The sequence below is a fragment of the Myotis lucifugus genome, unplaced genomic scaffold (assembly GCF_000147115.1).
Source record: "Myotis lucifugus unplaced genomic scaffold, Myoluc2.0 scaffold_5, whole genome shotgun sequence".
Classification (NCBI taxonomy): Eukaryota; Metazoa; Chordata; class Mammalia; order Chiroptera; family Vespertilionidae; genus Myotis; species Myotis lucifugus.
In genome coordinates, this window is record NW_005871053.1 from 10,829,058 (window position 1) to 10,854,080 (window position 25,023).

Below are 25,023 nucleotides of genomic sequence, written 5' to 3' on the forward strand. Positions count from 1 at the left end.
AGCCGGGCGCGGAACGCTTGCCTCGTGGCCAGGGCGGCTGGGGCGACGACACAAGCATTTTCCCCCTCCCCCCGCCACTCCATGCCCGCTACCCAGAGGCCCTCCACAGCCGGAGTGGAACGCTTGCCTCATCGCCATGGTGACGACCAAGCATTCCACCAGGCCATTCACGCTGCCCGCTCTCAGCAGCCGCCCCCCTGGGACTGGGGGATTCCAGCAGGGCTGAGAGGACTGAGCGACGCCATCTTTGTGACGGAGTGATGGTTAATTTGCATATTAGGTAGGATAATTTGGAAAATATGGAAGAATATAATAAAACAATATAGATCATGATCTGGTCCCACAGAGAACACCATTGTTAAAATGTTGATATATAGTAATCCTCCCTTATCTGCATTTTGCTTTTCTCAATTTCAGTTACCCATGGTCAACCATGTTCCAAAATATTAAATGGAAAATTCCAGAAATAAATTATAAGTTTTAAATTGCATGCTATTCTGAGTAGTGTACTGAAATCTCACACCATCCCACTCTGTCCCACCTGGAATATGCATCATCCCTTTGCCCAGTGTGTCCGCACTGTATCCACTGCCTGCTCATTAGTTACTTACTAGCTGTCTTGGTTATCGGATCAACATCATATGTCATGCTTGTGTTTAAGTAACCCTTATTTTACTTAATAATGGCCCCAAACCATAAGAGTAGCGATGCTGGTGATTCAGATATGCCAAAGAGAAGCCTAAAGTGCTTCCTTTAAGTGAAAATGTGAGTACAGTACAGTAAGGCATTTTGAGAGAGCACATTCACATAATTGTTATTACTGTATATTATAATTGTTTTATTATTAATTTCTTGCTGTATCTAATTTATAAATTAAGCTATCATTGGTATGTATGTATAGAAAAAGTGTAGTAACGTAGTATGCACAGGGTTCAGTACTGTCCGTGGATTGGGCATCCACTGGGGGTCTTGGAACATATCCCCCATGGATAAGAGGGGAATAATACTGTATATATAAAGTTATTTTTCTGTTCTACAACAATTTTCAAAAGTTTATGTGAGTAGAAAATACATACACACACACACACCCTGCTTGATGTTTTTTTATGGGTGTATTTTTTCTCCTTTCTTGAAAAATAATGTTTTATCTATGCTTTGAATCCCATTTCCTATATCAAGGACCTGTTCTGTTGATACCTTTGTTATCTTACATGTTCTACTTTTTGTTTTTTCTCTTTTAGAAAACAAAACAAAAACCTCCCCCTCAGTTATAAATCCCTCTAGTTTTCATGTTCAATCATCTTTATATTTTGACATCTTCTGCCTGAAGATTTCTCCTTTAACTGAAAATTTTTTAAAGATTGTAAACTATCTCCTTGATGGTAAATGCAATAGACATTTGAGTCTTTAACTTGGCAGCATTGAATATAGTTGCATCTTAACTTTTTCTTAAAAGACTTTTATTGTCTTAGTGTTTGAAATACATTGTTCTCCTAATTTTCATTTAACTTGCTTGGCTACATCTTCTTGGTCTCTGTTATGGACTGGACATCATTTTCTCTACCAATTTGTAAGATTGTAGGTGTTTTTTAAGGATCTGTTCTATGCCATCATACATCTTGAGTAATACCTAGTCTCCTTGAGTATTAGCTGCTCTCAGGGTTTCAGTTACCATGTATATGTTGCTACAAACTTTTATCTCCAGGCCACTTTTCTCTCTTGAGTATCAAATATTTATATTTCAATCTTGAAGGATATTTATATCTTTGCTTGGTTGCTATTGGTACTTAAATGTTTCACAGGAACTTCTAATGCAGCCTGTTCAAAACTGTATTTACTAAAAACAATCCAAAACACAAACTGTATTTTCTATTATCTTTTCTATTTCAGTCTCTCTTTCCCCAACTGCACATGCACACACATCTTGCCTTTTTCTGTGTTCTCTCTGTTAGTAAATGGTGCTGCCATCCTCTCAATGCCACATGCCAGAATTTTGGTTGTCACCCTTAACATTTTAGATCAAGATTTTTATCATTTCCCACTAATAAATAGTGCTGATAATCTTATCTTTCAAAGTCCATCTCAAAATCTACTTTCTTCTTCAAATCTTTCCTAATTTGGGGGGCTGTGTAAATCGTAATTGAAACCTTTGGCTATCTTTTTTAATTTAGCAAATGATTTCCTTTTTGTAAATTTGTTGCTTAAAAAAAGAGTCCATGGGTAGGCGAGCAGTTATATAGAAGAAAGTGTATGTTAGCTTTAACTCCACCCTAATAGACACCAAGTTGTTCTTCTGTAGCTTAAATGTACCTACCCATTTATGTAAGTCCCCACTGATACCATTCTAACTCAAGTTATTGCCATCTCTTATGTGGGTTTTTTGAGGGGTTTTTTACACACACATTCCCCTTTTAACTTTGATCTTGCCCTCTAATCCATTTTCAGTTGTAAACAGTCATTTTTTTTCCAGATAAAATTATGATCCTTCTATTCTCTTCTTTAGAACCCTAACATAGCTCTCTGTTGTTTGAATGATATTAAGATAGCTTATAAAATACTTTTGATCTGGCACCTTCTGACCTCTCTAACCTCAATTACTGTTTTCTTATGTCTCATCATGTAACTTGTATGTTTCCTTCAGTGGCCCTCAGGATAAGATTCACTCTCATGAAGACCCTCTATAGACCTTCTTATTTCTCTCTCTGTCCTTATTCCCCAACATCTGCCCTGTGTATCCTGTGTTAAACTCCTTTAGTTCTTTAAATGGACTATGCTTTCTGTGCCTTTATGCATCTGGTCCTTGCCCTTCTTCACCTCATTTCCTGTTCATCCTTGAACACCTGGCTCAGATACCAATTTCAGTAGAAAGCCCTCTCTAACCTTTTTTTTTCCTAGTTTTCCCCCTTCCCATCAAGTCAGGTGCCCATGACCTTTTGTACATTCCTGCCTGTATTGCAGCATTTATGTCACTATTTTGTCTTTATACATAGTCTCAATATCTAGCACAGTTCCTGGCATATGGAAAGTGGTAGGTAAATACTAAATTATAATACATAAGCATTTGATTTTCATTTTCTCTTACTCAACAAACCATTTTTTTCTAGTTAGCTACAGGTGTTTAGCTTCCTGCTTACTTCCAAGATGGTAACAGCTGTAACTATAGTTTAATAATCATAGACTTGTCTCATTTCCATCCCATTTTATTGCATATGTTGACTTAGAACTAACCCTGAAGTTATGCTGCTATGTGTTCTTGGAGTACAAATTAAGTGGTACTACACAGCAATTTGATGACGTTCTTATGCAGTAGCAGATTTAAATAAGGGGAAAGCCACAAAACACTTTGATTCATGTATATTATAGTTTGATTTTCGCAGCCATACTCTGCAACTGTTTTCTAAAAACTCCTTTTGAATCATTGTTCAGTGGGAAGTAGGCTTTGCCTTGTGTGCAGAATATCCTATCTAATAAAAGAGAAACATGGTAATTAGCCGTACCTCCGCTACCCTTCCCATTGGCTAATCAGGGCGATATGCAAATTAACTGCCAGCCAAGATGGTGGCCAGCAGCCAGGCAGCTTGAAGCGAACATGAGGCTTGCTTGCTTCAGTGACGGAGGACTCCAACATTCCCCGCCTGCCACTGCCGGCCTCTGAGCTTGCAGTTTGAAACATTGTTACAAATATAGAAGCTAAACAAAACCCCAGAAACCTGCTTTCAGCCAGCCAGGATCTCAGAGCTGAAGTTGAAACAGTGTTTCAATTATAGAACTCAAACAAACCAGATACCTGCTTTCAGCAGCCGAGGCCTAAGAGCTGGAGCCAAGCCTCAGAGCTAAAGCTGGCCTAGAATAAAAAAAAAGAAAAGAAAAAAAGGAGCGGTTGGGAGCTTCAGTCACCCGCCAGCCTGAAAAAAGCCCTCAGCCCCTCAGCCCCTCACCCAGGCTGGCCAGGCCACCCCAGTGGGGACCCCACCTGATTCAGGACACCTTCAGGGCAAACAGGCGGCCCCCACCCGTGGCACAGGCCTCTATCTATATAGTAAAGGGTAATATGCCTCCAGCAATGGATCAGCGAGCGGCAGACGCTCCCCGCCCCCGGGATCAGCGGGAGGGGGCAGCCCCCCAACCCCCCTGATCCCCCGGGGGCTCTGTTTTTGACAGGGTTGGGGCCCCCCAACCCCTCCCCCCCCCCACGGGCCCTGCTCTGTGTGTGACGGGGTAGAGCCCATAACCTCCCCATCGCCCTGCCTGAGTGTGACAGTGGCGGTGCCCCAACCCCCTGATCGGCCCTGCTCTGTGGGTGATAGAGGGCGGCGCCCCAACCCCCCCCCCACGGGCCCTGCTCTGTGTGTGATGGGGTAGAGCCATAACCTCCCCATCGGCCCTGCCCTGAGTGTGACAGGGTGCAGCGCCCCAACTCCCTGATCCGCCCTGCTCTGTGTGTGACGGGGTGGTGCCCCAACTCCCCTATTGGCCCTACTCTGTGAGTGACGAGGGAGCTCCTCAACCCCCTGATCGGCCCTGCTCTGTGCGTGACAGGGGGGAGCTCCCCAACCCCCTGATGGGCCCTGCTCTGTGCATGACAGGGTATGGAGCCCCAACCCCCCTGATGGGCCCTGCTCTGTGAGTGACAGGTGGTGGCGCCGCAACCTCCCGATCCGCCCTGCTCTGTGCATGACGGGGAGGCGCCCCAACTCCCCAATCAGCCCTGCTCTGAGCCCGACCAGGGGCTGCACCTAGGGATTGAGCCTGCCCTCTGCCACCCGGGAGCAGGCCTAAGCCAGCAGGTCATTATCTCCCGAGGGGTCCCAGACTGCGAGAGGGCACAGGCCCGGCTGAGGGACCCCCCCCCCCCTCGAGTGCACAAATTTTTGTGCACCGGGCCTCTAGTCTAATATAATTAGAATAGAGAACATGAATCTTTAATGATTTTTCTATGAAGAAATGAACATAGAAAATGAAGTTACTACTATGTAGTTGTTAGAACTTTAAGCCCTATAGTCAGGCAGATGGAGAGTCTAACCTTGCCTCTTTCAGGTTATTTTTGTTAGCTGTTTTACCTTTTAGAGCCTTCCTTTCCTCACTTATGAAAGTATCTACATCAGTGATGGCGAACCTATGACGCGTGTCAGAGGTGACACGCAAACTCATTTTTTTGGTTGATTTTTCTTTGTTAAATGGCATTTAAATATATCAAATAAATATCCAAAATATAAATCTTTGTTTTACTATGGTTGCACATATCAAAAAATTTCTATATGTGACACGGCACCAGAGTTAAGTTAGGGTTTTTCAAAATGCTGACACGCCGAGCTCAAAAGGTTCGCCATCGCTGATCTACATTGTAGTGTTAAAGGATAGTATGTGGTAATGTATGTAAAATATTTGCATCATTTCTGGCTCTTAACTAAGTTTCAGCTATCAGCAAGATTCAGTCAAGTTTTTAAGGTAGTTGTTTCTATGTTTTATTACATAGTTCACATAGCTAATATTATCTATAAATAATGTGTAAGTGTTTCTTACATTAATTGTACATTATAAGCTCAGTTGGTTGGAGCATTGTCCCATATATCAAAAAAAGGTTGAGGATTTGATCTTACATGGATGTTTCTCCATCTCAAATCAGTTTTTTTAAATATATATATTTTTTATTGATTTCAAAGAGGAAGGGAGAGGGAGAAAGATAGAACCATCAATGACCAGAGAGAATCATTGATTGGCTGCCTCCTGTACTCCCCCTACCGGAATCGAACCCAGGACCCTTCAGTCTGCAGGCCAACGCTCTATCCACTGAGCTAAATGAGCCAGGGCTTAAATCAATTTAAAAAAATTCTCCAGTGAGGATTTTCAAAAAGGATTTTCCATGTTAAATACTGTATATTTTAAATTGTTTTGATTTTATGTATTCATAAGAAATAAAGTGGTTATTTCATAACTATAAAAGGTTCAAATCACCAGGAACATACAGTGATTCTAAATTTGTATGTACATAATATCATGGACTTAAGGTAAATTAAAAATTGATAGTACGTGAAGAAGATATTGACAGATCCACAAATCATAATGGGAGATTTCAGCGCACACATTTCTTAGTATAGAACATGTAGATAAAAATAAAATGATACAAAAGAACAAACAGTATGGGTCTAGAAAATTTCAGTGGGATTAATAAACGTAACCTAATGGACACATCCCCTAACGTCTGCAGAATATATGTTCTTTTTAAATGTGGACTTTTATAAAAATCGCCCATGCTAGGTCACAAAGAAAGTCTCAACAAATTTCAAATATTGAAAGAGTTTGAATAAAATGAATTTTTTTGTCCTTATATGTTTGGTAGACTCATGGGTGAAACTTAAAGGATTAGAATGAAATAGAGTATGTACTGTGACAATAGTAGAATTCAGCTAAAAATCAGTAATAAAAAGCATTGTGGAAAAGTCTAAATGGAAATGAGGAAATATTTTTAGATGACTGGTAGTGAAAGTGCTACATAGCAAAATTTGTGAGGTAAATCTGAAACAGTATCTACAGGGATATTTATATTTATAGCCTTGTATACACATATAGAAAAAAAAGAAAAACTAAAATTTTATATACTGAGCATCTATTTCACGTAGGAAGTGAGTAGCAGAATTAGCCCAAGAAGGAAGAGGAGAAACATAAGAACAGTAAGCAGACATATAATACAGAGAATCTAGCCCAAAAAAGGAATGTTTGTTAAAAAAAAAACACACACTAATGAGATTTTTTTTAAAAAAAGAGTGAAGATAACCATTATCATGAATGAAAAAAAGAATATTCTACAGAGTCTAAAGATATTTAAAGAAAAACATAAATGGCTTTAATCTGAAATGGATAAATTTCTAGAAAAATACAACTTAACAAAATTGACATTAGGAGAAATAAAATTTAAATAGTTCTGTAACTATTAAAGAAATTGAATCTGTAATTAAAATAATTGATCAAAGAAAACTCTGAGTACAGATGACTTCATCTATATAGTCTACTACTCATTTAAGGAAGAAATAGTGTCAGTGTTTTAAAAACATTTTTGAGGAACAGCTAAGGCAGAAATATTTTCCATTTTTTATTTTATTAGCCCAACAAAATCTTGGTGTCAAGATCAACTAAGACTGTACAAGGAAGGAATGTTATAGGCTGATTTCACTTATAGAAGTAAATGCAAGCCCTGTCTGGTATGGCTCAGTTGGTTGAGTATTGTCCTCTGCACCAAAAGGTTACTGGTTTGATTCTCGGTCATTGTACATGCCGGTTGTGGGTTCATTCCCCAATATGAGGCTGGCAGGAGGCAGCTGATCCATGTTTCTCTCCCTCTTCCTTCCTCTCTCTCTAAAATCAATTTAAAAGAAAACACTTTTTTTAAAAAAAAAACAAAACACTTCTGTCATTTAAAAAAAGTAAATGCAAAAATCTTAAATAATTAGCAACCTAAAATATAATATATAATGGTAATCTATCAAGACCAAGTGGACTTATTTTAGGTATGCAAGGTTGGTTTAACATTAGAAATTTCAATGTAATTTTCCACATAAAGAGAAAGATTATATGATCATCTTAACAGATGCCAAAATAAGAAACATTAGATAATATTCAGCATTGATCTGTGATTAAAACTCTTAGCAAAAAATCAGTAGTTAGGTAACTTTCTTAATCTGCAGTATGTATGCGTTTTCTTTTTGGTTGCATCTCTACATGCTATGCTTTTGAGAATGTGGCCCTCTACCTGCTGTTTCGTCTTCCTGGCTTCTTTCTACTCCTTTTTAACCAAGTTCAGATGTTACCTCTTCTGTGCTTTTTTCCAGTTTCCTTCAGCTAAAAGTTTTTTCTTTGCTTTGTTTACTCATAGCTCTATTATCCAGGATAATCACCTTATTTTAGGGTCAGCTAATTAGCAACCATTAATTCCATTTAATCCTTTGCTATGTAAGGTAACATTCACAAGTTCCAGGTTTGGCATTTAGCATCTCTGGGAAGCCATTTTTCTGTCTACCATAGTCTTCCCTCTGACCCAAGAGTCACATCTTTCTCACATGAAAAATATGTTCATCTATTCATCCTATACCAACAAACCCAAAAGCCTCACCCACAATACAGCATCAACTCAACATCCAAAATCTCATCTACATCTCTTCAGCTCAAACAGTCTAAATCTCATTACCTAAATCTGGTATGGGTAAGTCTGTGTATAATTCAACCAGAGACACAATTCCTCTTAATCTGTGAACCTAAAGAAACAGGCTTGTTCCAAAATACAGTGGTGAGGACAGACATAGGATAACAGTTTCCAGCTCAAACAAAAAAATAAAGGAGTCATTGATCCCAAGCAGGTTCATATCTATCAGACAAACTCAAACTCGATTTGGTTTCAAGGTCTGCTAATAATTATTTGTGGCTTGTGGCTCTGCCTTCTGGACCCAAAGTTTTGACAACAATTCTGAGTCTTCCATGAAGGTTATCATATACTAGAGGCCTGATGCACGAAATTCATGCAAGAGTAGGCCTTCCTTTCCCTGGCTGCCAGCACCGGCTTCCCTTTGGCACCTGAGACTCGGGCTTCACTCTGGTCCCAGCTTCGTCCGGGATGACATCCAGAATGACGGCCGGTCTAATTGGCATATTACCCTTTTATTATTATAGATTTGTAGCTGAGTAGCTTTATCAACCTGCTTCTTATTTGTAGAATTTTTGGGATGTGACAGACTTATATGATATACTCTCTGTCCTTGTAAATCCAAACTGTTACTGTTTCTGCTGTATAAGGTTCTTAAGAATCTTATAGATCTCCCATGTATGAGGTAATGATTAATTCATTTAGACAAGAGGATCTTCCACAGTTCTTTTCTAAATAATTCCATCACTATTTTTGGCTTCTGCTGAGAAGGCTGAGGGGATCTATGAGTCACACATACCACTCTTCATCTTATTAAAGACTATGTGACTGAATATTCTGGCCTCTCTGGGATATTAGCAAAAGGTTGTCCAGCTACACAATCTTTTTTCCTTTTTTTTTTTTAATTAAGAGAAGCTTTTCTGATAGTGAACCTCAATTTTAGTGTATTTCACACTTTGGGTAGGATGAGAATTTCTTAAGCCATTAAGCCCTGATTCCTTATTTTTGAACATTTGTTCCCTTAATTTATCTCTCATTTCACATAATAAAAACAGCAAGAAGAAACTAGTCTATACCTTCAACACTGTTTTTCTCTAATTTTATTGCATTTTGGGGGGTGACATTGGTTAATGAAATTATATAGATTTCAGGGGTACAATTCTATAATACATCATCTGTGTATTGTATTGTGTGGTCACCACCCCAAATCAGGTCTCCTTCCATCACCATTTATTCCCCTTTACCCTCTTCTTCCTCTTCCCACCCCACTTTCCCTCTGGTATTCTCCGTAGTGTCTGTGTCTATGAGTTGTTTTTCCCTAATCCCTTCACCATTTTCACTGAGCCCCTCCCCCCCAAACCCTGCCCCTCTGACAGCTGTCAGTCTGTTTATATTTTGTTTTGTTAGTTTACTTTGTTCTTAGTTTCCACATATATATTAATTCATTGTTCCATCTATAAGTATATATATTCTGAAGAATATTTTAAAGGACATTTGCCTTAGATATTTGGGTTGAAAGTTGTCAACATTTTGTTACTTCCATTGGATTAATTTTACTTTACATAGCTGGTTGTTAATAAGAAATAATAAGTATTATTCTTAATATCTAGAATCAATTTTATTTTTGACAGGTTGACTTTGGCAGAATATCATGAACAGGAAGAAATTTTCAAACTTAGACTAGGACATCTCAAAAAGGTATGTGAAACATCTGTTGGGTTTTGTTTGTTATCAGGGGTTGTGGAGAGTTGTGTTATATAAGTTTCTTATTAAAGAAATCAAATCTTAAGAAAGAAGAGAAAGTCTCCAAATTAAAAACTTACAAGCCAAAAAAAAAATCAAAAAGGATGGCATTACATTTGCTTTTTTATGTTGACTATATTAAAATAATATTCTATTCCATTACCTTGTGTCAACTTACAAACATTGAGATGCTGTTCCTGTAGTGAAGTAGTGATTCCTGGCCAGACCTCCAGTCTTAACATTATTTTGCTTAAATACTATTTTTTTTGTTTAAAAAAAAGCTTCACTTTTAAGATGCAGTATAAAATTCCATATTATTTCTCTCCATTTTATAATAAATTGAAATACTATAAATTAATAACATTATTTCCTTGGCTTAACTTTTAAACTATGGAATGCTTGATTAAATGTTTCAATTAAATAGTTACATTGGCAAATTTAGAAAAGCCTAGTCATCAGTAATAATGTAAAGTGATATAATTTAGGAAAATGTGCTATGTGTTATAGTAAAATTTTATAATGTATAGCTTTGTACTTGTTTATAAGCTGACATGCTAATCACTTCATTGTTTTTACAGTTTATATTTTTAGTTCAAACCATTTCAAGAAAACATAATACAGTAGATTTCCCCCCTCAATTTTACTGACATGTAAAATTTTTTTCTTTTAATATATTTTATTGATTCTTTACAGAGAGGAAGGGAGAGGGATAGAGAGTTAGAAACATCGATCAGCTGCCTCCCGCACACTCCCCATTGGGTATGTGCCCCACAACCAAGGTACATGCCCTTGACCGGAATCGAACCTGGGACCCTACAGTCCACAGGCCGACGCTCTATCCACTGAACCAAACCGGCTAGGGCTAAAAAATTTTTTCTTTAACCCAGCTTTTTAAATTATGTTTTCGGCTTGTCAAATTACTGAAACTTTTTTTTATCCTCACCCAAGGATATGTGTTTTATTAATTGATTTTAGAGGCAGAGAATCATTGGTGTGAGAAACATCTATCGGTTGCCTCCCTAATGTGCCCCAACAGGTGATTGAACCCCCAACCTTTTGGTGTTTGGGACAATGCTCTAATCGACTGAACCACCCTGCCAGGGCAGGTTACTGAAAGTTTTTTAGTAGGCTGAATAATAGTTGAAATTGAGTTAGTGAGCTAATTGAAGATAGTATCTTGGATGTCATCTCCCTAGGGTAGGGTGAGATAGGACAGAGAAACCCATTCTGGTAGCAGCTACTATTCACGCTATGCTATTTTGTTTTTGCAATGTCATCAACATACTTCAGATCCATGCCATTTAATTACAGGGAACAGAAAAAGGTTATAAATAGGGTATGTGTCATGTTCTGATACGTTTTGCAGAAGTGGGAGCAAAGCATGACCTGCTTCCAGGCTCCAGGTCAGTGGGCAGTGAGCAGTGGCTATGAGGATAAATAAATAAATAAATGTGTGTATATCTAGATAATTTGCATTAGTGTTCTTTTACTATGCCATATATCTGTCCATGCTTCTGCTCAGAAAAGTCTCCGCCTAAACTGCTTGAACAGTAAATTTATTCTGGGTGTTTTGTTTTGTTTTTAGTTATTCTTTTCTATTGTAATTATTGACTATTTCTCCTGCTTTTGGATATACAGTAGACAACTTCAGTTTATTCTCTGTAACAGATGGAGTTGTAATGGGACTATAGAAGGAAGAGAGGATTTTGTAATATAGCATGAATATAAGTATTTGAGTGCTCACCTAAGCCTTTTTGATAATAAATTCAGAGAGACCTGGGTTTGATGTTCCATATAAAGATTTATCAATTGTTTTCTGATCACCCTTTCATGATAATGGGACAATCTATATATAAAAGCCTAAGCGACCATCTGACTGGTAGCTAAGACGTACACTGACCACCAGGGGGCAGACGTTCAATGCAGTAGCTGCCGAGCTGTGGTGACTTGGCAGCTGCAGTTCTCGGGTGACTCACCCAGAACCAGAGAGGAGGGAGACCTATTCCGGGTGCATCACTTGAGAACCGCCCTCTCGCAATCCAGGACCCCTCAGGGGATGTCAGAGAGCCGGTTTCAGCCCAATCCCCTGAGGGACCCCACCAGTGCATGAATCTGTGCATCAGGCCTCTAGCCCATTGGCTCCCCACTTTGGGTCTGGCTCCTCACTGGGCCTCTAGCCCATTGCTGAGGTCATGGGTCTGCCCCTTACAGGAACTTTTCAACGCGATTAGCTAAATGATGAAACCTGCAGGACCCACTGGCTGCGGCCCCCGTGCCAGCCCATCCACTTAATATCGATTTCCAGTGGAGGCAGCAAATTTTCCCACTACCACTCTCGGCTGGGAAACCTGCCGTGGCTTTCCTCCTTCCATGCAGACAGTAGTGCCAGCAGGCAACCTCCTGGGAGGGAAGGAGGCGAAGGAGCAGCTCAGGTGGGAAGGAGGTTCCCGCCACAAGACTCTGCCTGGGCGGAAGGGCCTGGGCCAGAGCCTGACATTGAGCAGGGTCCTGCCCTAGACAGACTAGATTACAGGCTAAGTAAATCCGATTTGCTAAATAATTGCATTTTGCAGCTAAATGCCTCTAAGTCGTCAGTTACCACCAAACTTAGGGTAAAGTGAGATGAAAGAAGCGAGACAGATACAGAGAAAGTCACATAATATTGGGAGAAGAGAGGAGGAAGCCCAATTCTGGGGTGCGTCACCTGAGAACTGCCCTCTCGAAATCTGGGACCCCTCAGGGGATATCGGAGAGCCGGTTTAGGCCCAATCCCCACAGGCCAGGCCAAATGACCCCACCAGTGCACAAATCCATGCACCGGGCCTCTGGTAAGTATATAAGTACAGCTTTAACTGTAGGGTTTTTCTTTTCACATATAATAGTAAACTTCAAATTACTCTTTCTAATGATGAGATTTTACACCTTATTTTATGAAAACCTGTTCTATAAAATCTGAAATTATAAAACAGTTAAATTGGGAATCACCTATTTGTATTAGGAAAAATACTTCACTTTTAAAAGGCTTCAGAGGAGGGTTTGGTTTTGGTTTTGGTTGGTTGATATTTAAAACTTTCCTGGTACTTTTAAAATACTCAGTTTCTTTGAAATACTTCTGTTTTCTAAAGTGAGGTATATGTAAATGTCCAGATATTACATAAACAGTTTAAACTATTATAGAATATTACATCTTTTCATCTAACTTTTATGTTATTCTCTTTCCCATTGTTTGACTTCTCCATTTTTTAACTTATTCTTTTTAATAACTGTCCCCTCTCTAATCTTTTTCCTGTTTTATTTTTTATATTTTCAAATTTACTGAGCAGTTTTAAATTTCTAACTTTATCTTCTTCTTAACCAATTTACAACACTACTTTTCTTTGACATCCATCATGGGATATTTTGGGAGACTGAATGAACTAATAATGCCGGAACATACTCTCATGTCTTGAATTCTCATATTTTCTTCTGAGAGACTATTTTGGGTGAGAAAAATTGAATCCATTTTAAAGAAAGTTGCTAGTAGTACATAGATACAAAGAACAAAATTGAATAGGTAGTGTCACCTTAGAATGAAAATAAAAATACCCTGCTTACCACTGGGTATTAATTTTTGAGTTGTATAATTAAAAAATAATAAGCATTAAGTTACATGTTTTAAAAATAAGTTATCTGGCATTCTAAATCACATTTAAAAAAATATATCATTAAAATAGGTCATTCTGTTTTCTAAAAAGAAGTCTGATTGTACACTTTTAACAGAGAGAACAAGTATGACTTAAGAAAAAATATGTTATCACTATCTTATCAGCTCCCTGTGCTTCTGGGTTTATTAAGTTGACATCAACTGTACCTCAGCTTGTAACTATATAGCTTCTACCATAGGCTGGATCTGATCTGTGAATATTTGATGTCCATGTAACCCTATGGGAATTCACTTGTGGTGTATCGGCTTAGAGTTTAGATTTGGAGCCTGGCATACTCTTGCATTAGCCAGGCTGAATCTTGCTTTCACTCTCCCTTTAATAAACACTTAGAGTTAAAACAAAATTATTAGATTAAATTTGTTGGCACAGAAAAAGAAAACGTCCTCCTTTGAGGAAGCTCATGCCATTTGGACATATGAGACTAAAAGGACTTTGTATTGAAATGAATAATTTATGTGCATTGTATTTCATAAATAGAATAATTGAATAAGTAAGCAAATATGAAAATGTGTGTTTATCATTGAATAAATCATAAAGTTTAGTTCACATTCTATACTGTTCTAGAGGTTTAGAAATATAAGTTCAAAGCTGTTAATGTGAGAATAATGAATGAGTGTGAAGCAGAAACCTCTAAAAGTAAGTCTATGGCTAAAATAAGCAGGTATTTTTGGTTACCACCAATAGTAAATTTAATCTTACTTTTGGCTTATTAGTTTTGTCTCCTGAGATTAGGAAAATCACTGTACAGCATCGCCTTTGTTTTAATATATCAAGAATTATTTAATATTTATTGTTAGTTATCAGTTTATGAAATCATTGCTCTCTCACTGAGTGACTTCTTTTCACACTGTGCCTGATACAGGCATGAATCAAGTTCTCATTTCAGGAAAATCGCATATTACATTTTATGGACTTTGAAGTTTAACCATTCTAAAGTGACCATTAATATTAACTTTTTGAATGCCAAGACATATATATGCTTTATCTAAATTAATATCACTAGTAAACCAGAAAAGCTTACCTTTTCTCTTGAACCTTTCTCCTATTTCAGTGGCAATACACAGAGGCTTTATTCCTACATTCTTTTTGTTGTAGAGGACAGCAAGTTGATTCTTTGTATTCAGAAGAATTAATTCACCTGTAGCATTCTTCCTGTCTCTCTTAGAGTAGTGGGAATGTTTACTTTTTTTTCCTTCCAGAAACATGCTATTTCATTTTCATCGCAGATAAAGGAGAGTAGTTAAGTTTTTCACAAACACATATACTCTCTTTCTCTCACATATTACTTTCCTTGGGTATTCTATTAGAGCTTGTTGTATCAGCTAGAATGCTTTATTATTAGCTGATATATACTTTTCACTCTAAATTTATTTTTTAAAGGTCAACAGAAAACACAATTTTTTTTAAAGTGTGCATATTCTAGCCGAAACCGGTTTGGCTCAGTGGATAGAGCATCGGCCTGCGGACTGAAAGGTCCCAGGTTCGATTCCGGTCAAGGGCATGTACCTGGGTTGCGGGCACATCCCCAATGGGGGGTGTGCAGGAGGCAGCTGATTGGTGTTTCTCTCTCATCGATGTTTCTAACTCTCTATCTCTCTCTCTTCCTCTCTGTAAAAAATTAATAAAATATATTTAAAAAAATAAAAATAAGAAAAAATAAAGTGTACATATTCTAACATAATTTTATCTTTTATATAGTTTAAGGATATAACAGGAAAAAAAACTGATCTAATAAAACATATGGAGACCACACAAATTATTCCCCAAACTTTGTTTTTTGTTAGTCCTCATCCGAGGATATTTTTTCCACTGATTTTTAGAGAGAGAGGGAGGGAGGGAGAGAGAGAAACATCGGTGTGAAAAAGACATATTGATTGGTTGCTTCCCACATGCCCTGAGCACGCCCTGACTGTGGCCAGAACGAACCTGCAACCCAGGCATCTACCTTTGACTCTTAGCTTTAACCAGGAATTGAGGGACCCTTGGGCTCATTCTGAGCTCTAACCACTGAGAACACGGCCAAGACATTCCTTAAATTTTTTTTAAAAACAAATTTTGTGCTACTAGTAATTATTTACACATTTTCCCAATTATCACTTAATAAAAGCTTATAGTTATAATGAGAGTAATTTCCTATATTTTAAAAATTGTTCTTTTGAGGCAAAGCTGCTTAAATATCCTTTTTACGCTACATTTGGAACCTGTGGATTTAAGGAAACTAACAAACGATATACCAGTTAGCTTTTATGGTTGATTCTGTCTTAATTTCAGTCTTTGATAAATTCTAGTTATTGGAAAGCAATTTGTCTTTGTAATTTGAGGAGTTCTGCTAGGTTATTTGTCTATTTCAGAACATTATTCTGGAATTCAAGAAACTACGTGGGCGTGCTTTCCAAGGATTATTATTTTTTATCTCTAAAAATCCATCTTCCTTATAATAGATGCTCTACAAGTTACCAATTATAATACCCCAAAATGATAAGAAAATAAGAATTTTGGAAGTTATTAGGGCCAATAACTGTGTCTTGCCACTGCTATTTATTCAAATTTGTGATTCCAACAGCATGTGGATATGTGTTGCTCTTTATTTTTTAGTTTTGTCATCATCTAGATTCTAAACATTGATTAGTTGGAGAGAATGCATGTAGAAGATTTGACATCTCAGAATGCAATATTGAATAGTGTCATAGGGATTGGCTTTAATGTATGTGTTCTAGGGTGTGTGTGTGTGTGTGTGTGTGTGTGTGAGAGAGAGAGAGAGAGAGAGAGAGAGAGAGAGAGAGAGAGAGAGAGAGAGAATGAGAGAGATTTGTAAGCCCTGAATATAAATGCCAGAAGTTTTTTTGGAAAAACATAACCAATTTGTAATTAAAACAGGATTAGTCAAGAATCATCAGCACCAACACAGATGTGTCTTTGCAGACCGAAGGAATCAGATAAACAATTTGCAGTCATCTCAATCTCTACTAAAACAAAAATCGCATCCAACATGCCACCTGACACCATTTCTTTCTCTCTCTCTCTCTCCTTTGCTCCTTGCGATGTGGCATTCATCTCTCCTTGTGCCTTCGTTCTGAAGAGATAACAGTATAGCAACAACTCTGCCACTGAAATCCTGTTCTCTGACCGATATTGGCACCTGCAAAGAGCAACAACCAGTAACAGGCAGCAGCAGCATCAGTATTAATCTTCCATGATGAAATCTTTACAGGTCAAGAGCAAGCACACAGCACTTTTCTCACTCCTTCACAGTGGACCATGCAACTAGTTGAAATGGAAAACAATGGATTTGTCTACAAGCCTTTTGAGCAGTGGAGAATACAGGGCATTGATTTTAGGTGAAATGACCCCCAAGTATTCTTCAAGTTTGATTTCTCCTTTGGTCTTTCTTTCTAGAATACCATTGTCATCTGACTTACTCTTTGTGGTCATACCTTAGTATGACCACAAAGAAAAAGTTTGCACATGTGACAATTCTGCTCACTTTAGGTTTAAATAAGTATACGAAAGTAATGAACAGTAATATGCTAGAGGGGTTAATCTGTAGACCTTTATATTTGTGACCATGACTAGAAGAAATCTTTTGGGAATTCTTCTGTCAGTTAACGCCACAACCACATCGTACATTATGTTTCTCTAGAATATAACACAAGATGCTACTGTGTAGGCAATAGTTTTCAGTGTAAGTATGAAAAATGCACTTCACTAGGGTGAAGCCCATGAAGAATGTTATGGGGCCCTGACTTCATGGCACGCGTGGGCAAGAGAGTGCCAGATTGCAGTTCTAAACTTTGTTCTTCCTACTACTTCCCACTAAAAAACTAGTATTCTGTAAGAGATGGCTGTGCTGAGAGAACATGGAACTGGCTGTAGATAGGAAAACTCCCAGTATTTATATTCTCCCTCCAACTGTCATTATAGACCTGCAGACATATTCCTGGCTCAGTGTTTCTTAATTTGGTAGTAGATGTTCTGTTACCAAAATAAAACCATGGTGTTCAGTATTAATTTATCTAGTTGTATAGGCAATGGAGATTCGGAAAGAATCTTAAAAGTCATATTAGCCACTTCTTAATCAGAACTATAACTCCATGTCATTTATGTGCATATGTGTAGAATCTGGAAGACTGGGCTTTTTCCATTATTGTGTAAAACATTAAATCTTTTCAGACTTTAAAAAACAAAACACTCCATGGAATCCACAAAAATCCAGAAAAAAAAGGTTAAAAGGAAGCAGAAAGCTGTGGGAAGGGCTACAGTATACTCTGCTAAGGCACTGTACCTGTATGTGCTAGGGCTTGTGTTAGCACCCTGTTAGTGATTACATCAGGAATTTCACACACAGACACACACACACACACACACACACACACACACCCCATACAGTCACTGTAATTTCTGTTTCAAAAGTGTACTAAAGATTCTAAACATTTTAATTTTGCTAGTCAGTTGAATTGTTATATTTATACTGGAGGCCCGGTGCACAAAATTCATTCACATGTGGGGTCCCTAGCCCTAGCCAGCCATTCGTTCCACACCACCCCCTGGTGGTCAGCGCACGTCATAGCAATCGAATACCGGTCTCCTGGTCAAACTTCCGAGGGGACACTTTGCATATTAGCTTTTTATATATATAGATGCTGTTGCTAAGGTAGCATTTTGTTTGGTTTTAAATAGAATGGGGGAATTGACAAAATCAATGCCCATTTTAACAATTATTCCCAATTAGGGGTTTTAATGTAAGTATTTATGCATTTAAAGAGAGAATAAAACACCACTCCCACTGTTACTTGCCCCCTCTCCCCCCAAGAAGGAAATGAAGTGCAGAGGGAAGAAAACATTAAGGTTCTAAAATAATTGTCTGAGCCATTTAAACACCCTGAGGGAGATATAGTAGCTCCTGTAATAACCAGCTCAATGAGCAGATAGGGAAGGGAGTGGAGGGAACATTTTTATACTTAGGAAAGAACCCCGCTGCCCCAAGAATTTCATAATTTTGTCCCTTCTCCTCAGTCTACACAATCATACTCAACAGAAATAGGACTACGGGCAAGTAGTTTCAAATATGATTTCTACAAATTTAAACCTGCTGTCTAGATGGTCCTTAATTCTTTTCTGCACAGCCACTTCCATTAGCTTTTAAGTAGTGCCTTTTGTTAATTTTACCTTTCACTTTCCTGGTGATAAAACTTTTAGAATGACATAAGTAGGTTATGTAATGAAACTTAATTTGAGGACCTAGAGATGCTAACTTTTGAGGGATTACTAGTGTCCATTACTAAATGATTTGGGTGTTAAACTTTTTGAAACCTCATTCTGAACTAGTTTTCCTAGACCAAGTAATGTTATGTGTTGAATAGACTATTCAAAGTGATATGCATTTCTTTGCTTCCACCATTTTCGTAATATACCACACATGATTTCTTTTGTTTTAGCAAAACTCATCGATTATAGGCAAGCTGAGAACATTACAACAAAACAACTTCCCATCTTATCTTGGCTTTAGAGAAAGGCAGCTCTTTCAAATTGAGTTTTGTTTTTTTGTTTGGGTTTTTTGGGGGAGGGGGGAATGACATGGAATATATATTCAAGATTTGCTAAAGAAGTTGAAACTAGTGCATTCAGTTTTTTCAGGAATGTATCAGTTTGACATGTGAAAATGCATTTTATAACGCTTTAAGCATTTATAGCTTAATGTCTATATACCCCACCTTTCTTTGAAAAATTGCCATTATGGGAAATGCTCAAAAATACCCCAATTCCATCTAGCAGTTTTAACCTGGCATTTACAGATAATTCTACATGGCTGTAATTTATTTTTGGCTTAAAATGTGAGCTAAGGGGATATTAAGTTGCCAGAAGAGACTCTGATTATAAAGAGAAAGCATTCCTATGCTAAACATCTGGCGAAGGACAAGCCTTTCTAGTTAAGTTGCTGTAAAATTTACCTTCCATATAAATGTTCAAGTTAAAAATTTTGGAAAGTGGTATGTTTTGCAGGCTACTCAAACAATGAGGCAATATTGAGATCTGTTGTAAACTTGTATGACTTGGTTTTTTAAATATAATTTAGAATATTAGAGCTTATTTTAAAATCCTGTTAAAATAGCTATAGTGTATACTGTTAAATTGTCTATTCTCTTTTTGTTGAAACAGAAGAGAGCCATGTCCTTTTACTGTACGTGATCACTAAACCTACCTCTCTTTAATACAATCCGTTCTTACTCATGTCCCTCAACACTGTAATTGCCTACGGAGACCAGTTCCTCCTTTCCAGAGATGCTGTTTGTTTCTTCTAGACCTCTGCTTTTACTGCTCAGCTAGTGGATTACGTGGTATTCTTACTAGGCGTCATCTCACTGATTAGATTACCTCTTTTATTTTAGTAGTCTGGCCTAGTTTTGACAGTGTTTGAGGATTTTATTCTATAATGAATTTAGATCAGTTGTGAGCCCGGGTCATCCTTGCTTCTCCTTAACTCTCTGAAAACTTAATTCTGAGGATAGCTCATAGGTTAATGTTAATCTCAACCAAGGAGAGTGTAGCCTATGGGATAGATCTTTGGAAATTATCTGCAGTAAAGATAAATTAGTTGCTGAGACTACTGTATTCTAGACTATTATACTCTAAGGCTAGATCAGAATTGGGCCTTGCCCCTTTCTATAAAGGAGAGGGTACTAGGCAGTATTGCCCTAGTATTTGTGCCTAAAAGTATGTGTGTTAATCTGCTGGGGCTGCCATAACAAAATACCATAGACGGGGTGGCTTAAACAACAGAAACTTATTTTCTCACAGTTCTAAAGGCTGGAAGTTCAAGATCAAAGTCTGGCAGGATTCAGTTTCTGGTGAGACTTCCTGGTTTGTAGAAAGTTGCTTTCTCAAGTCCTCACATGGCCTTTTCCCTGTGCTCCCCCAAAGAAGGGGTGGGGATGGGGGTGAGTGATTATCTTTCTCTTCTTTCTTACAAATCCACTAATCCCACAGCTGGATTGGTCCCAGGTTTGATTCCAGTCAAGGGCATGAACCTCGCTTGCGGGCGCATTCTGGAAGCAACCAATCTATGTGTCTCTCTGACATCAATGTTTCTCTCTCTTCTCCCTTCCACTCTCTCTAAAAATCAATGGGAAAAATATCCTTGGGTGAGGATTAACTTAAAAAAAAAAAGCCACTAATTCCATCATGAGGATCCCACCTTCATTACCTAATCTAACTCTAATTACCTCCCAAATGCCCATCTCCAAATGCCATTACATTGGGTGTTAGGACTTAACATGAATTTGGGGGGAACACAAACCTTCAGTCCATAATAGTATGGGGTGATCACTAAATGTATACTTTTTCTCTATGGGATTTGAGAGAAATTACTTCGAGTTGCAGAATTATCTTCCAGAATGTGCCACTTTGTTTTTTCCACTTTGTTTTAATGTCCAAGATATTGTGGAATAAATATTAAATTACAATATGAAGTTTGTAAATATATTTTACTGACTTTGGAGGATTTATGTCTGTCTGTTTATAAGACTTTTGGTTATAGTTCCTTCCCTTGACATTTCCTCTTAAATACCTAGGAAGGATCCAGCTTTCTTCTCCCGCCCCCCCCCCCCCCCCCCCCCAGTGCTTATGACCTTTTATTTTCCTTGTAAACTTTACAGTTCAAGTGGAAATGAAGCTTGCCTATGCTTTTATAGTATAAGATTTTATGGGACAATATTTGTCAAGTTCTATAGAGGAGAAAAGAGCTTGCTTAACTGATACAGACAGACATTTACCTTTTTTTAATTATGTTTTTATTGATTTCAGAGAGAGGAAGGGATTGGGAGAGAGAGAGAGAGAGAGAGAGAGAGAGAGAGAAAGACATCAGTGATGAGAAAGAATCATCCATTGGCTGCCTCCTTCACGCCCCCTACTGGGGATCAAGCCTGAAACCCTGGCATGTGCCCTGACCAGGAATCAAACCGTGACCTCCTGGTTCATGGGTCTTGGCTCAACCACCAAGCTACACTGGCAGGCCTACATTTACTTTTTAAAATATTTATTTTGTGGTATTGGTTACTGCCATTGTATAGCTACCAAAAATTATAAAACATATGTAATTATGTGTATCAGCATGCTAGCTGAATCTCAAATTGTATTGAGTCATAAATATATAATTAATTTCTGTAAATTCACTCTTGAAATAAATAGTATCCCTGTACCACTATTTCAAATAAAGTTAAAACAAGTATTTCAGCTGGTGTTCTAATAGGCATTTCATTATTTTATCAGTTAAAAATCCACCAGACTACCAACTATTTTGTAGCTTCCTACATGTGTAAGAATCAAATTAAGTTTTAAGGCAGCAAACATTAGTAATATGAAGAAAAAAATTTACCGCTTTTTTTTTGTGTTCTGTGGTGTAAATGAATTTGAATTTTTTTCATACTCATGGACATTCCTATCTGCCAGTTTCTTTTACTATTTTATGACTAAATCAACACATTGTGGATGGATCATGAGAATTCTCATGTTTTCATATTATACAGTGTTTTACAAAGTATCATACTTTAAAAAGATACTAGCTTGTAAGAACATGTACTAGTAATAAATAACTTCAAAATGCAATGGGTATTTAATTTTAAGGCATGTAAAACATTTATGTAAAACGTTTTTTATTCGTTCAGTAGAAACTTATCTGGCCACTGGGTGAAGCTAGCAATAAAACTACTGGTCCGCAATGTGTTAAGACAACTTAGCTGTGGCTTGAGTTTATTTGTTTCAAAAAGCTTTTTAGTCTATTTCCTGTTTTTATAATTAATCTTTAGTTTAATCTCCTGGGATATTACCTTTTTCTTTTTCAGTAAAATTAGAACTATGTGTGACTGAAGCTACATTTAATGAGGAAATTTCAGTTAAATATTTAGTACTAGAGGCCCGGTGCATGAAATCTGTGCACGGGTAGGGTCCCTAAGCCTGGCTGGCAATCAGTGCCGATCAGGGCCTTCCAGCTGCTGGCCCGGGCCTTCCTTCTTTCCGTGCCACCCCTGGTGGTCAGCACATGTCATAGCAAGTAATCTCACTCCTGGTCAAACTCCCGAGGGGACACTTTGCATATTAGCCTTTTATATATATAGACTAGAAGCCCGTTGCACAAAGATTCGCACAATAGGGCTTCCTTCCCCTGGCTGCTGGCACCGGTTTTCCTCCAGCACCCGGGACCCAGGCCTTTGATCTGGCCGCAGCGAAGCTTGGCTTCTTCTCTCCCCTCCGGCCACAGCTAAGCCAAGCCTCTTCAGTCTTCAGTCTTCACTCTGCGTCTGCATATGCAAATTAACCGCCATCTTTGTTGGGTTAATTTGCATAGTCACTCTGATTGGCTGGTGGGCATAGTGGAGCGACATCAATTTGCATGTTTCTCTTTTATTAGTGTAGATATCTAAAAATCTCCCCCAAATGCTAGAACCATGTATCTTCATTTAAGTTTCTTTTGAAAGCTTCTATTTAATCTACATTAAATATCTATAACAAGTAGTGGTTGAGTTTCACTTCAGAATAATTAAAGTAACTTTAAGGGTCAAGTGGAATACAAACATATCTAGGTTTAGTTTTTTATAATACTTATAACATTCCCTTCAGTGTAAGCCTTAGAAATAGCCTATAGCTAATTATTTGCTTTGGAATGAAATGATATTTATATTTTCAAAGTAAATTTCAGAATTATTTTCTGAGATAAAGGATTATTTTAAATATCGGACAATAAATCATTGAAAGAGGAGGAGTTAATAAAAGATGAAATATTTAAGTACAATATTCAGAAATAACCTCTACTCCAGGTGGTATAGATTTATGTTGGTAGTAGGTAAGGTAATCTGTATTTGTTTAGGCCAAGGTAATCTGTATTTGTTTATTTACTCAACAAATATTCAAAAATATTATAAAATTGGGCATTTTTAGAACTCTCTACTAGAATTTGGTATATTCTTATTTATTCTTTAAATAATATTCAAGTTTATATTGATGAATCAGAGGTGTGTAGGTAATGGGTGATTATGTTGACTTGTTTTCATATCTAGTTATTTTTAATGTTCTAAAAAATTATATATTTTGAGACATGAAAATATCAAAATTTTTATATTAAATGAATGTTAACATAAATTTTTTTAGGATTTGCCTAAATCTGCTCTGATGATAACTAAGGACCAGCTATTCATAAAGTGTTTGTTTTAGAGTCTATTTAAGATTTCCGTGAGATTTATCCATATGGAAGTGGTCAGATTATGTGTGTGTGTTCCAAATGTTGTAAGCTTTAGAAATAATCAGTGGTTCTGTCTTTTTCCTTTCTTCCTCTTGTAATTATTGTAAACCTAGAGGTCCGGTGCACGAAAATTCGTGCACTCGGGGTGGTCCCTCAGCCTGGCTTGCTCCCTCTCGTAGTCCGGTACCCCACGGGGGATGTCCACCTGCCAGCGTAGGCCCACTCCCCATGGGCCTAAGCTGCAGTCAGACATTCTTAGCGCTGCTGAGGAGGCGGGAGAGGCTCCTTCCACCGCCGCTGCACTTGCTTGTGTCTGCCCCCTGGTAGTCAGTGTGTGTCATAGCAACCGGTTGTTCCGTTGTTAGGGTCAATTTGCATATTACCCTTTTATTAAATAGGATATCTTCATTTGTTTTATGCTAGTAAATTATTCCCTCTTAAATTAAAATTTGGATGTACCAGAAATGAAGCTTTCAGTTCATTTTGTTATAAGTCAGTTTCAGACTACCATGCAGCCATTTTCAATTTAGACATTATAAAAATAGATTTCTTGTTGTACAGAATAAAACTCAGCATCTCATTAGGTATAGATTTTTATGTGGAGGATGGTTTCTTGAAATAGGCTTTTTCCTGATCTTTTTCCATCTTTCAGGCATTGAAAAGAGCACTTTGATCTTTTAACTCAGTGGTACTTTATAATAACTGTTCTTCCTGTCACTGAAAAAAATTGATGCATGGGTAAAAATATCTTTTTTTATATAGCAAATAAATTGAGCTTGTTATAGTCCCCTCTCTTCATTTTCAGGAAGAGGCAGAAATTCAGGCAGAACTTGAACGTTTGGAAAGAGTAAGAAATCTGCACATTCGAGAGCTCAAAAGGATAAATAATGAAGATAATTCACAGTAAGTCATTATTATACTTCAGTTTTACATGATAAAAGTGTTTCTCTTCTGTGTGGAGCATAAACACAATATTTCCTTGCTGGGGGCTTCTCATCATACTTAGAAAAAAGATCCACAGTCCTTCCCATGGCTCAGCAAGTCTTATAGTAAACTGGTCCGTGGACACCTCACCAACATATCGCTATCATCCTCCCCTTATGTACAACTTGCAGCCATGCCAGCCCCCATCCCTATCTCAGGGCTTTTGTGCTGGCCACCTTCTCACCTGAAATGTTCCTCTTCTAAATATCTGAGTGGTTTCCTTTTGA

At 37.8% G+C, this 25,023-nt stretch overlaps 1 protein-coding gene across 2 annotated transcripts in view; it reads left to right on the forward strand.

Annotated features, from left to right (window-relative positions):
- The window catches only part of TLK1 (tousled like kinase 1), a 154,345-nt gene that overhangs the window by 106,529 nt on the left and 22,793 nt on the right, over positions 1–25,023 (forward strand). For both annotated transcript variants that reach the window (XM_006083149.3, XM_023744986.1), the window contains exons 12-13: positions 9,766–9,832; positions 24,618–24,715. In XM_006083149.3, the coding sequence (XP_006083211.2) occupies positions 9,766–9,832; positions 24,618–24,715 (165 nt within the window). The remainder of the gene's footprint in view (positions 1–9,765; positions 9,833–24,617; positions 24,716–25,023) is intronic.